Source organism: Pelobates fuscus, chromosome 13 (genome assembly GCF_036172605.1).
Source record: "Pelobates fuscus isolate aPelFus1 chromosome 13, aPelFus1.pri, whole genome shotgun sequence".
Lineage (NCBI taxonomy): Eukaryota > Metazoa > Chordata > Amphibia > Anura > Pelobatidae > Pelobates > Pelobates fuscus.
The window spans coordinates 36,412,696-36,425,343 of record NC_086329.1 but is presented as its reverse complement, the minus strand read 5'-3'; the positions used below and the strand labels follow the sequence as shown (position 1 = coordinate 36,425,343).

Here is a 12,648-nt window from a genome sequence, read left to right as displayed (position 1 = left end):
ATACTTTGGCCCCGATCTCCACTCCATCCACCAACAGATTATCTCCAGATTTAACTGCAAGTAATGGGAAGAGGGCAACCCCATCTTGTCCCATTTGTAATAGTAAATTGGTCAGGTGTAAAGCCAGCATTTAACACCCGAGCCAAGGGAGTTGTAGAGTGCACTGCATTTCCAGTAAATTAAATATGGTCTGTGTGTTTCGTAAGATTGTCTTACTCCATTATGTCCCCACAAGAGAGGGTGAGAAGGGTTACCCACCAGGTCTCAAATGTTAGAAGAAAAGATATAAAACAGTTGCAAATTGTGTGCAGTAACAGGAAAAATGCAGAAAACAAAAACATAAAGCGCATTAAAATGTTGATATTACGGCTAGGCACCTTATTTCAGCACCTCGGGGTTCCATCCTAAGTAAACGCTCGACTGTGTCGGCCCTATAAATTATCGATGCTATAACTTATGACCCTTCTATCTGACAACTTATCAGCTCAGCAAAATAGGTGTTTTTGTAATGTTAACACACACACACGCGCGCGTACAAAAAATCTCTATGCACTCAGCTCACTGAAGTTATATCCAAGTTGCCGGGTGTCAGTCCTGGGCAGTAGTATACACAAAAATATAGAGAATAGGCTGCACTCACAGTCTATAAACAAACCTTTTCAGTTCCTTTATTGATGTTAGTTCAATAACATCCCACTGAACTTGGTGGAAATACAATCATGTAGTGTTGGTCAACATTTCAGACCCTCATGGGGACTTTCCACAGGACCACTAAAACTGTGTATTTCTCAAACAGACATTTATGTACAAAAAATAAATTCTAAGAATATCTATGCAGTATCTCACAAAAGTGAGTACACCCCTCACATTTTTGTATATATTTTATTATATCTTTCCATGTGTCAACACTGAAGAAATGACACTCTGCTTCAAGTAAAGTAGTAAGTGTACAGCCTGTTTAACAGTGTAAATTTGCTGTCCCCTAATATTGTAAAGCGCTACGGAATCTGTTGGCGCTATATATATGGCAATAATAATAATTTCACTGTGACAAGGAGTCAGTGGTGCATGTTTTTCCATTCAAAAGGTTTCTTTGTGTTTAATTTGTTAGAAAATTAGTATTCTTTTACTTGTAATATAATCATATTCAGTGGAAGGCTGTGCATATTCCTGGTTAGAGAACAGGATAGCGGATGCCATTTCTCGTTTCAACTTAGCACACTCAGAACTTTTCTACAGACTGCAGTAAATTCAACTGTTTCTTATCAAAGCACATGAACAGGGCATATGAGGGCTTATGTGTCAATATAAGAGGAGTAGTATAAATTCCATAAATTGATCCATGCTATCAGAGTTGCTTCTATATTTGAATAATCATTTTTCAGCATGTTCTCTACATGCGCTTAGCATGTGAAGTGTATTTACATTTATTTTGTAACAGGTACCGGTGAAAGAGCTTGTAATTAAACATCTGAGGGGTTGTCCTATTACCTATAATGTGTTAGGATATTACTTGAAGGGACACTATAGTCACCAGAACAACTACAGCTTAATGTAGTTGTTCTGGTGAGTATAATAGCTCTCTTCAGGCATTTCATTGCCCCTAGGGACACCTCCAAGTGGCCACTGGAGGGTCTTCCTGGCTCAGGGCTGCACAGTAAGCCGCCCTGCCGTTTAGCGTCCCCACTCTCTGCATGGAGACGCTGAATTTTCCTCATAGAGATGCATTGATTCAATGCATTTCTATGAGGAGGTCCTAATTGGCCAAAACGGCATGTGGCCCCGTCCCTGTGCCGATTTAGGCATATGGGAAAACATTGGATTGGCTAAAAGTCGGCCATTTTGATGATGTCACAAAGGGTGGCAGAGCCGAAATAAGGTGAGTTTTAAACTTTTATAGGAGGTAAGTAGGGGGGGGGGGGGGGGGGGGGCAAGTCACCTAAATGGTTTAACACTAACATGTATTCCTGACCCTATAGTGATCCTTTGATGTTTTAGGAATGTTATAATTTTATTTTAAAGTATTTAGTTTTTGCAGTTTTTCCTTGGCTTTCTTTGCTACATTGAGAATTGGCAATTTAGTTTTGTAGGTTAAGAGTGTCAGAATTGCATTTAAGGCTGTTTTGCTATAATTTTTATTATTTTTGCAGTGCAGGTGGTTACAAACAATCCTGTGGTGCCATGACAGCATCAACAGACATATAGCAATATACATATTGATACAGAAGCATGGCATGTGAATATTATGCACTATTTTTTTTAGGAATAACATGATGAAGTAGGTTTGGTGTATGAGTATGTACATTTAGTGGCTGGTAGGTTAAAATAGGTTAGGTGAGAAAAACAAATATGCTAAGCAAAATGGCATGGCAAGTCTATGCAGAACAAAACTGAGAACATGCCACAATAATTAAAGAACCCTGGGCCTCCGAACTGAGACACTCATCCTAGTGGAAAGGTAAACATGACCCTGATAACTACTCAGGAGCCAGAGGAGAGGCAAACCCAGTCCCCATGCAGAGAGCAGCTAACTGGCAGGACACAGTCCTTCGCTTCTCATCTCCATATACGAGTATATGTTTTTAGAAACTTCGTAGTGGTCCGCAGCTATCTGTTGTGTAACTCGGCATCATATGTCTTTACCAGCCTGATTACCTCGGGAACCGCTTTGCCAGTCAGGTATTCTCCGCACAGGTTTCTTAGTGTCGATTGGTAGCACCCCAGGTCGGGTCTCGGGAGAGGTATGTTGCTCAGATGATATCACCCAGAGTTGCCTGCTGTGACCGTCAAGAGCCCTGAAGGAGGGGTCACCTTCTCCAATGAGTGCTGGTCAGGCTCAGTCGCCATCATGAAGGTTAGGTGAGGACTCCGATCAGAGGAAGGCCCCAGGGTAGGCCAGGATGACCCCCAACGGCCCAAAGGGAGGGGGGAAACAGGGCCATCACCCAATTGTATTAGGGGACCACCATGATGCAGACAGGCAGGATAGCAGTGCGGCAGCCGTCCACCCTACTCACCACCTTGGTAGGCTTGACTATGCCTCGGTCAGGGAGCTTAGTTTTCTCCCCTAAAGGGGTCAAGAGTCGGGTCACTGGCTGATCGCCAGAGCGAGCACCTTATAGTGCAGTTGCACCAGAAATTGTGTTTTGGGACCAAATGGTCTGTTAATCGCAGGAGCTAGAGTACCATGTGTCTACTCTGCTTGGCGGTCCGGCCCCGCCCCCTTGCTAGAATTTAAAATAGGCATTTGTTTGCGGTATAATAGAAAAAACGAATTTAGATGGAAATAGTAGATGGATTTGTTTTCATGGCATCACTAAAGGCAGAGTTTTTCAGTTGAAACTTTGCAAGTTCATTTGGCGGTCCACACTGCTGTTTCTGGTCTTTTGCTTCTTTCTTCAGGTACCATGACAAATGTTTGGATTCTATGTCACTCTGGGGTCTAGCGTGTCACGCAAAGAGCAGGAGCCAGAATATACGGACAGAACCTGAACAATCATGGCAATATAGTAATTTAGTTGATCTGAGAATTTTAGAATTATGGCCATTAGGTTGGATTGTTCTACATAGCATATTCCAGCAGTTGTATTAATTCACATAGGTGTAACGATGTAGGTTTCATTAAGTCTGTTCATTTGTGGCTTGATTTTCGGATCATTAAAAAATTATTTCCTGTAACGGTTTTAGTTTGGCCAGCTCCAGCTGATTTTTATAGTTCACATAGTTCAGGGGGTAACATAGGGTTTGTTAAATCTCTTCCTTTACAGCATTTTTTAAATCTTTTAGTTTCATTCGTGAGTTATTTCCTTCAACTTTTTAATTTTGTTCAGGAGATGGCTCTGAGCTTGCTATGGTTAAATTAGCAAAAGTAAAGGGGCTAGAGAGGGTGCATAATAAAATAAATATAGCAAAGCACATAAAAAATATATAATAAAATAAACAAGCATTGCCGTTTCTGGGTGTTTTTGTATACACCTACATAGTAATGTTCAGGTTAATTTGTCAAATATTGTAGTAAATATGTTTAATATGGAGTTACGAAGCATGATAGAAAGGGTCTTAGCTGTGGGGGCTAAGCTGGGCTAGTGTCTACCCCATTTGAGGCTGTGGGGGAAAATACATCTTCTGGGTCAAGTTCTGAGGAAGGATACGGTGGTAAAAGGTTTTAAATAAAAAGCACCAAGGTCATCTCAGACTGACTGGCAATTTGGTGATTGATAAAGTTTAAAGTTTTTAAAAGGTAAAAGTTTATGCTATATGTTTATGGAATTATGGTTGTGAGCCCCTTAAGCTTTGAATAAACATCACGGCAAAGTCCATCAAAAAGTAAATAAAAGTTGTCTGTGCTTATTGAGTGGTTTCAATTTATTTATATAAATACTGCCAACCATGCATATTGATTGACAGCTGATAGGAAGGTGATATATATTTAATAATTCTACTAGTGCAGTATAGATATGAAATGTAATGCTCTGTGAATTAAGTCTAATAAGTTGTGCCAATAACACTTCAATAAACGAGGTAAGTTGAAAACATAACATTTTGACAGGTTTTGTTGCTTTCATTGTATAAACGTAAGAGTGTATTGAGGTACAGAAGGAAATCCAGTGTTCCACTCTTTCAGCTCTAAAAGTTTTTTGTAGCACTAAACTAAATGCTTTGACAACGAGAAGTAGTGCAAGAAATGATCTCGGGGGGCAGGTTGCTCCTATGAAACCATCTTTGCAGAAAGGAAACAGAATAGACCACAGTATGCAAATGATCATAAAACTTGGATCAACAGCTTATGGCGGAAATTTCTGGGAGTCTAAAATATATCGTTTTCGGGTGACTGGATGTTGTGCATATGTAAAAATCAACAACAAAAGGTTTGAGGAGTTTGAAATCCATTAACTGTGAGTGATCTGGTAAATAAGTAACAGTCTCCGTGGGGGCATAATGGCAAGGCAATTCAAACAAGCATATCTACATAGAGTAAGGCTGTTCGATAATTACAACTGTTTGCAAATCATGGCTTTTATTTGGCTCCTGACATCGAAGCTCTTTAAAAGAACACTCCAAGCACCATAACAAGCTTAGATTGTTGTAGTGGTTATGGTCAGGAGTGCCCCGATCTAACACACTGTAAGTAGTTAACTGTTTAGAACGGTTTGGCTACTTACCTGGGGTCTGCTTACTCCCTACTTTACTAACTACAGTAGATGCAAGAAAGATGACATTTGAAAATTGCAGTCTCAATCCTAAAATGTTCACACCTATGCATTGTAACTACATCATCATTTACTACACATTAATTAAATAAAACAACCTCTTAGGCATATGGTTTTCCAATACTTTAGGCAAAGAGAATGAGTTTACAGGGCCACTTAAATCATTTTAGAAACAGGCTAAGGTGTAAATGAATGCCCTAGTTAGCACATTTCTGTTTAGACATGCAGAACTATATATACACAAAATGTTATTGTAAATGCTCAACTGGTATGGGTTAGTTTACTGAGAAATGCACTACTAACCTTAACTTTGCGGTCCATAGTTATCTCCAGCTGCATTTCGTTTACCATGGAAAATGTAAATTTATGCCCCTCCTCTTCATTGTCGCTGGAGCTTTTCCGTGTCTCGCTAACAGATCTTTTCTCCTGCATAGAAATTAGAATAACTCAAAATCATTTAAAGCGGCACTGTCATGCCCAACTTACCTTTCTTTAACCCCTTCAGGACGGAGTCAATAGTGCACGTTCTGATCAAAACAAAACGTAAACAAAAACTGGAATTTGCGCTATATGTCTGTTCACCCGTAGTTCCCCTCTTTCAAATTATATGCACCCACACTTATTATATATCATTTTGTTCAGGAGAAACAGGGCTTTAATCTATCATTAACTATTCATATATGGAACATAATTTATTATGAATAAAATTAAAAAAAATGTGAGAAAATTAGATTTTTTTTAAAATTTGCATTTCCGTCTGACATTTTAACTGTGAATGTCATAACACTGTTAGGTTTTACTGCAAAAAAATGCACAGATTTGTAATCAGCAATGTCTCACGAGTACAACAGTACCCCCCATTAACAGGTTTTATGGTGTTTTGGAAAGTTACAGGGTCAAATATAGAACATTCCATTTTCAAATTGAAATTTTCCAGATTAGTAATGTTACCTTTGAGACGGTGTGGTAGCCCAGGAATGAGCATTAGCCCCATAATGGCATAGCATTTAAAAAAGTAGACAAGCCAAGGTATTGAAAGTGGGGTATGTTTAGTCTTTTTTAGTAGCCACTTAGTCACAAACACTGGCCAAAGTTAGCGTTCATATTTGTTTTTGTGTGAAAAAAGCAAAAAACAAATATTTGGCCAGTGTTTGTGACTAAGTGGCTACTAAGAAAGACTGGACATACCCCACTTGCAATACCTCGGGTTGTCTACTTTTGCAAATGGTATGCCATCATGGGGGTAATTCTCATTCCTGGGCTACCATACGCTCTCAAAGGCAACATAACCAATCTGGCAAATTTCAATGTGAAAAAAATGAAATGCAAGCCTTATATGTGACTCTCTAACTTTCCAAAACACCATAAAACCTGTACATGGGGGTACTGTTATTCTCGGGAGACTTCACTAAACACAAATATTAGTGTTTTGAAACAGTAAAACATATTACAACATTCTACGCTTGACCAGCAGAGGAACAAAGTGTGCTCTGTTTCCTGTGGTCAAAGCAAGTTTCCCACAATTCTCACCTTTCCTCCGTAATCTTGTGATGCTTCCGTTTACTGAGAAAGAACGCCGGCGAAACTACCGAATTTCGTCCTAACAGAATGAGAACAATTTCTCCATTCGTGTTAGGATGCAATTCTGGACTTTCATTCGAATTAATAAAACTCCAATCCTATTCATGCCGCAACTGCATCTTGCTTAGTAGATAGCTCCCTAATACCGTGGGAATTAGGGAGTTATCTACCAAAAGGCTGAAAGACCTAAATTGGGCTTTCAGCCAACTGTACTAATTACTTCGCATTAGTAAATTCTGCCCCTACTCACTATATCGCGAGTAGGGGCATGTCTAGTAAACAGTGAGCGGCCAGTGGCTGCTCTCTGTTGTAAAAAAAAAAAAACTAGTATCCCCCCTCCCGAGTCGAGCCCCCACCCGTGCTGCGCAAGTCGGGGCTATTAAACTAAAAGGGGGACCTATTGCCCCCACCCCTGAGCGGCGGGTGGGGGCCCTAAATTATAATAAGGGGGGGGCGACACCTACTGCCCCCCGCTCCGGCCCCCACCCATGAGCAGCGGGTGGGGGCCCTAAACGAAAAGGGGGGGCCTATTGGGTGGGAGCCCTAAATTATAATAAGGGGGGGGGACCTATTGTCCTCCCCAGCCCCCACCCCTGAGCGGCAGTTGGGGACGCTAAATGAAAATGGGGGGGGGGGGGGGGGGGAAGAGACCACCTATTTTCCTCCCACCCATGACCAGTAAGGGGGGAGGGAAGAACACCTATTGGGGCCTTAAATGAAGATGTGGAGGGATCTATTGTCCTCCCTCCCACCCCCACCCCCAATGAAATTCCGATCCGAACAAATTGCGTCCTAACACAAATAGAGAAACTGTTCTCATTCGGTTAGGATAAAATTCGGTAGTTTGCCAGCGTTCTGTCTCAGTGACAGGACGTTCGGGAATACTGGCAGGAAGCATCGCGAGATCACAGAGGAAAGGTGAGAATTGTGGGGAAATTGCTTTGACCACAGAAAACGGAACACACTTTGTTCCTCCGCTGGTCAAGCGTAGGAAACCTCCATAAAACAAAGTAGTCCCTACTTTGTCTTAGGTTTTAAAGAAAACTAGAGCAGACAGGAAGACATGAAGAACAGATCCCGACAGAGGGAGAGCAGAGGAAACGATTGGGGAAAGGTAAGTTCGGCATGACAGTGCCGCTTTAATGTAAAAAGATGTAGTTATTTTCTATTGCCTTTTAAACATATATGAACATTTTATTACTGTGTGAGAATTTTTCAAATTTACAAACCACAAACTAAGGTTCAGAAGAATCAATTTAAAGGGACACTTTAGGCATCAAAACAACTTTAGATATATGAAGCAGTTATGGTGTATAATATCTTGCCTCTGCAGTCTCACTAATCAATTCTCTGCCATTTAAGAGTTAAATCATTTTTGTTTCCGTTTATGCAACCATAGTCACATCTCCCCTGGTTGTCACTCATACTGCCTGCATGAATAAAGTGGTTTAATTTTTAACAAGATGTTAACTAACTTTTTTCATCTCCTGCTCTGTAAAATTGAACTTTAAAGTGGCACAGGAGTTCTCCTCTGCCTGACTTTCCTAGATTCTGGGCGGAGTCTAAGAATCAAATCCGACAGCTGTGACCAGTCGTGGCTGCAGGGAATTGGCTGTGTCTATGGAGGAGTTTTGCATGCGCGAGAGTACAATAGTTCCGCCAGATCAAGATGGCCGTGCCGCAAGGGACAAGTTCAGGTAAATAGATCCTACCTTTACCCGCCCCCTCCCCTTGCATATTAGATGCTTTATTCACACACTTATGGCTTCTGCAGGGCCTAAAAGGCTATTTACAGACTAGAAGATGAGACATTTTAAATTGCGCAATAAATTAGGTTTAAATGTTAGATGTCACCTTACATGAAGTGGCTAGAAAGGCTCTGCAAGTCACATGCAGAGGGGAGTGACTGTATAAACAAAGCTATGTAACTGCTAAATGACAGAGACTCAGTTTCAACCAGTAGCTCTCATTAGATACAATACAAACAAAAACAGAGGTCCTTCAAAACAAAAAAAATGCATTATAGATCCCACACAAAACACAAAACCTAAATATATGCATTGCAAATAGTGTCATTGTGTTATTTCTTTAAAAAGGGAATTCATGCCAAGACATAACTAGCCATTTTCTTACCTAAATTTAAAATAGAATACCGGTGACTGGTAACACAAGCTATAGCAGTGTGTCTGTATCTCATTGGTTTAAGCATTCTGTACAGAATTAATAAATGAATTATATGTATTTTAACCTGCATCCCTTATTCAAAGGCTGCCCTATAGTACAAAGCTTTTTGATGGTTTCAGTTAAGGCCTACGTACTGAACATATGATCAATCAGCATAATAGCAGGACATATTAAAGGGACACGTTAGTCACCAGAACAACTACAGCTTATTGAATTTGTTCTGGTGAGTACAATAATTACCTTCAGGCTTTTTGCTGTAAACACTGTCTTTTCAGAGAAAATGCAGTATAACATCTCTGGCCACTCCTCAGATGGCTGTTAGAGATCCTTCCTGTGCCATTGCTGCCTAAAATGCATCCAAACATTCAGTATCTCCTCCCTCTGTATGCAGACACTGAACTTTCCTCATAGAGATGCATTGATTCAATTCATCTCTATGAGAAGATGCTGATTGGCCAGGTCTGTGTTTGAATCATGGCTCTGCCCCTGATCTGCCTCCTTGTCAGTCTCAGCCAATCCTATGGGGAAGCATTGTGATTCTGATTCCACTTCTGATGACGTCAGCAGACTGCTTGTTTTTCTGAGGCAAACAGCATGCAGATCTACAGCTTCAGGCTTGTGGACAGTAAGATTTTGCTATATTTATGGAGTCATGAGGGGCCCAGGGGGGGGATAGATGGTGGTGTTAACACTATACGGTCAGGAATACATGTTTGTGTTCCTGACCCTATAGTGATCCTTTAAAGACAGGCACTTGTGAGCTTATTACGTCTGCTCTAGAGTTGCCAGTCACATTGTGAATAACCTTAACTAACTTACTTTAACATAGAAACATAGAATGTGACAGCAGATAAGAACCATTCGGCCCATCTAGTCTTCCCAATTTTCTAAATACTTTCATTAGTCTCTGGCCTTATCTTATAGTTAGGTAGCCTTATGCCTATCCCACGCATGCTTAAACTCCTTTACTGTGTTAACCTCTACTACTTCAGCTGGAAGGCTATTCCATGCATTCACTAACCTCTCAGTAAAGTAATACTTCCTGATATTACTTTTGAACCTTTGTCCCTCTAATTTAAGAAAGTGATTATGTAAAGGCAGTAGCAATCGTTATGAGCAGAGTTGCATAGGAATAGGGGACAATACCTGCCAGGAAGGGAAAATCTAAGGGGATTTGAACTGTGGTCCTTCTGTGTCCTAATCCTGAGCCACAACTTTCTCACTTACAAGTAAGACAAACTCACTGTAAACATGGTCAGCTCTTCCACTCCAACACCCTTATTCCTTAGTGAATAACTCAGAGTTGGAAGTGCCTCTTACGGGTGTGGGAGGATTCTGCCTACAGCTGTGCGGTGACCGACTAAAATCAGTGCTACAAGGGACAGTTAAAAATATCACCTTTGTTACAGATAGTTACAGTGGTTATGGTGCTTGCAGTGTTCCTTTAGAGAAAACTGTCACCTCAATAATATTTTTTTATTTAATAATACTTTCATCAAGTATTGAAAGGAAATAGATGATTTTTTTTTTTTTAAATAAAGTATATGTAAAAAAAAATTAGAAATCCTCATCCCTATCTTTAGTATGTGGCAGGATCCCTCAGCCACATACATGCACTTTTGGTTGGACAAGGTTTGAAAGCCATCAGATATACGACTAGATATGCTACTAGGAATTGGTTCATCTTTAAAAGAATAAAATTATATTTAGTTCCCCAATTAGAAAAACAGAAGTAACCCCCCCACCACCAATTTGACTTTAAACCCATTTTTCACGGAACACACATGGATTAATGGTGTAAAGGCTTAGCAAAAGAGATATTTCTCTCTAAATTACCACCTTTGTGTTTTGCAATATGATCTGCTATATCAGATATCTCACAACCAAATCTTGGCCTCTCACAAATTTATATAGAGAATTTAATACGCAAGTACATGTTTATGACACTACATGCAGGCTCACTAATGTCTCTGAGTAATGGCGTTCACCCCTGAGAAATCTAGCAGTCAGTGTAATCTTGTTTATAAAAATTAAATCACTTTACAAAAGAATAGACACCACTTCCACTTGTCCAATAAGTTCCCATTATTTCCTTTTCAATGAATATGACATCCTTAGCAGCATTACTAAGGGCAATAAGCTGAGTGATAATTGACATGTTAATAAAGTTACATTGGGTTCTTTTGTAATGGTAATGGTGAGACTTTCTTGTTTGGGTTTTCGGGATGTGATCGCCATGCCTTCTTTCTCTGCATTTTTTCTGTCTTCTTCAATTTCCTAAAAAAATAAAATAAATAGTTTTATAACATTCTAGCAGATAAAAAAAAAAACAATAAAAAAACAATAAAAAAAAAAAACAATATTAAAACAGAGTAATGGTCATGCTTGCTGAAGTGCTTCATGAGGCAGGAATGTCCCTTTAATTGGTGGCATTTTCACACTTCATTTCATTCAACCATTTTATCACCAACCTTTTTTCATTATGACGCGTGGTGGGTACTGTTATTCTCGGGAGATTTCACTAAACACAAATATTAGTGTTTTAAAACAGTAAAACATATTACAACAATAATATAGTCCATAAAAGTGCTGTTTGTTTGTAAAAAATGCAAAAAAAACTTCACTTTTACTTAAAATATAATCGTTGTAATACAATTTACCAGTTTTAAACACTAATATTTGAGTTCAGCGAAGTCTCCTGAGTAAAACAGTACCTACCCCCCATGTACAGGTTTTATGGTGTCTTGGAGAGTTACAGGGTCAAATATAGTGCTAGCAAATTAAATTCTCTGCACTTTCTCCCTGTGTTGTCAGGCATGTCAATCAAATTTTAATGAATCAAATCACATAATTATGTTAAAAGATTACTTAAATATACACGTAGAATTTTAATATATATGCATTTATAGGTATTTAAATTCTACGTGTATACTAATGTAATCTTTTATGGAATTATATGTATTTATCTCTCTCTCTATCTCTATATCTATATCTATATATATATATATATATATATATATATATATATGTGCGGTTATTTGTATTTTTTATATAGATAGATATATATAGAATGGCATTCTAAGTGTATTTATATATATATTAATAACAAAATACAGTTAGAATGAAATGACATGAATATATAATTTATTTTAAATTTTGTTTCAATATTTTATTTATTATACGTGTATATATATATATATATATATATATAATATGTGTATATATCTATTATATATATATATATACGTATTATATATATGTAACGTCATTCTAAGTGTATTTTAATATTATATATACTAATATTAATATTAAAATACATTACGTATGACGTTACATATATATAATATGTATATATATTATATATATATAAAAAATACTTTTAATTTATTTTTTAACATGTTTAATAATTTTTTTTTACACTCCCCACCAGCAGGGGGACTGTCTGACATTTCAGACAGCCCCCCTGCTGGCAGATCCACAGCCATCTATAGGGGGCCATGTGATCGCTCTTTGAGAGCGATCACATGGGCCCCGGGGGCCTCATTTGCCGGGGAGGGCTGCCTGGACTGTCAGGCAGCCCTCCAGAAGAGGATCGCGGCGGAGGTAAGTACCGCCGAGGTCCTGGGGGCTTAAGCCGTTACGGCGTTCTATGCCGCCGCAACGGCTTTAAAGC

The 12,648-nt window shown here is 39.0% G+C and overlaps 1 protein-coding gene across 2 annotated transcripts in view; it reads right to left on the bottom strand.

Moving 5' to 3' along the window:
* Positions 1–12,648, bottom strand: part of CCDC9B (coiled-coil domain containing 9B) — an 85,266-nt gene that overhangs the window by 54,360 nt on the left and 18,258 nt on the right. For both annotated transcript variants that reach the window (XM_063440281.1, XM_063440280.1), the window contains exons 4-5: positions 11,148–11,252; positions 5,514–5,636 (exon numbers count right to left, since the gene is read on the bottom strand). In XM_063440281.1, coding sequence (XP_063296351.1) covers positions 5,514–5,636; positions 11,148–11,252 — 228 coding nt within the window. The remainder of the gene's footprint in view (positions 1–5,513; positions 5,637–11,147; positions 11,253–12,648) is intronic.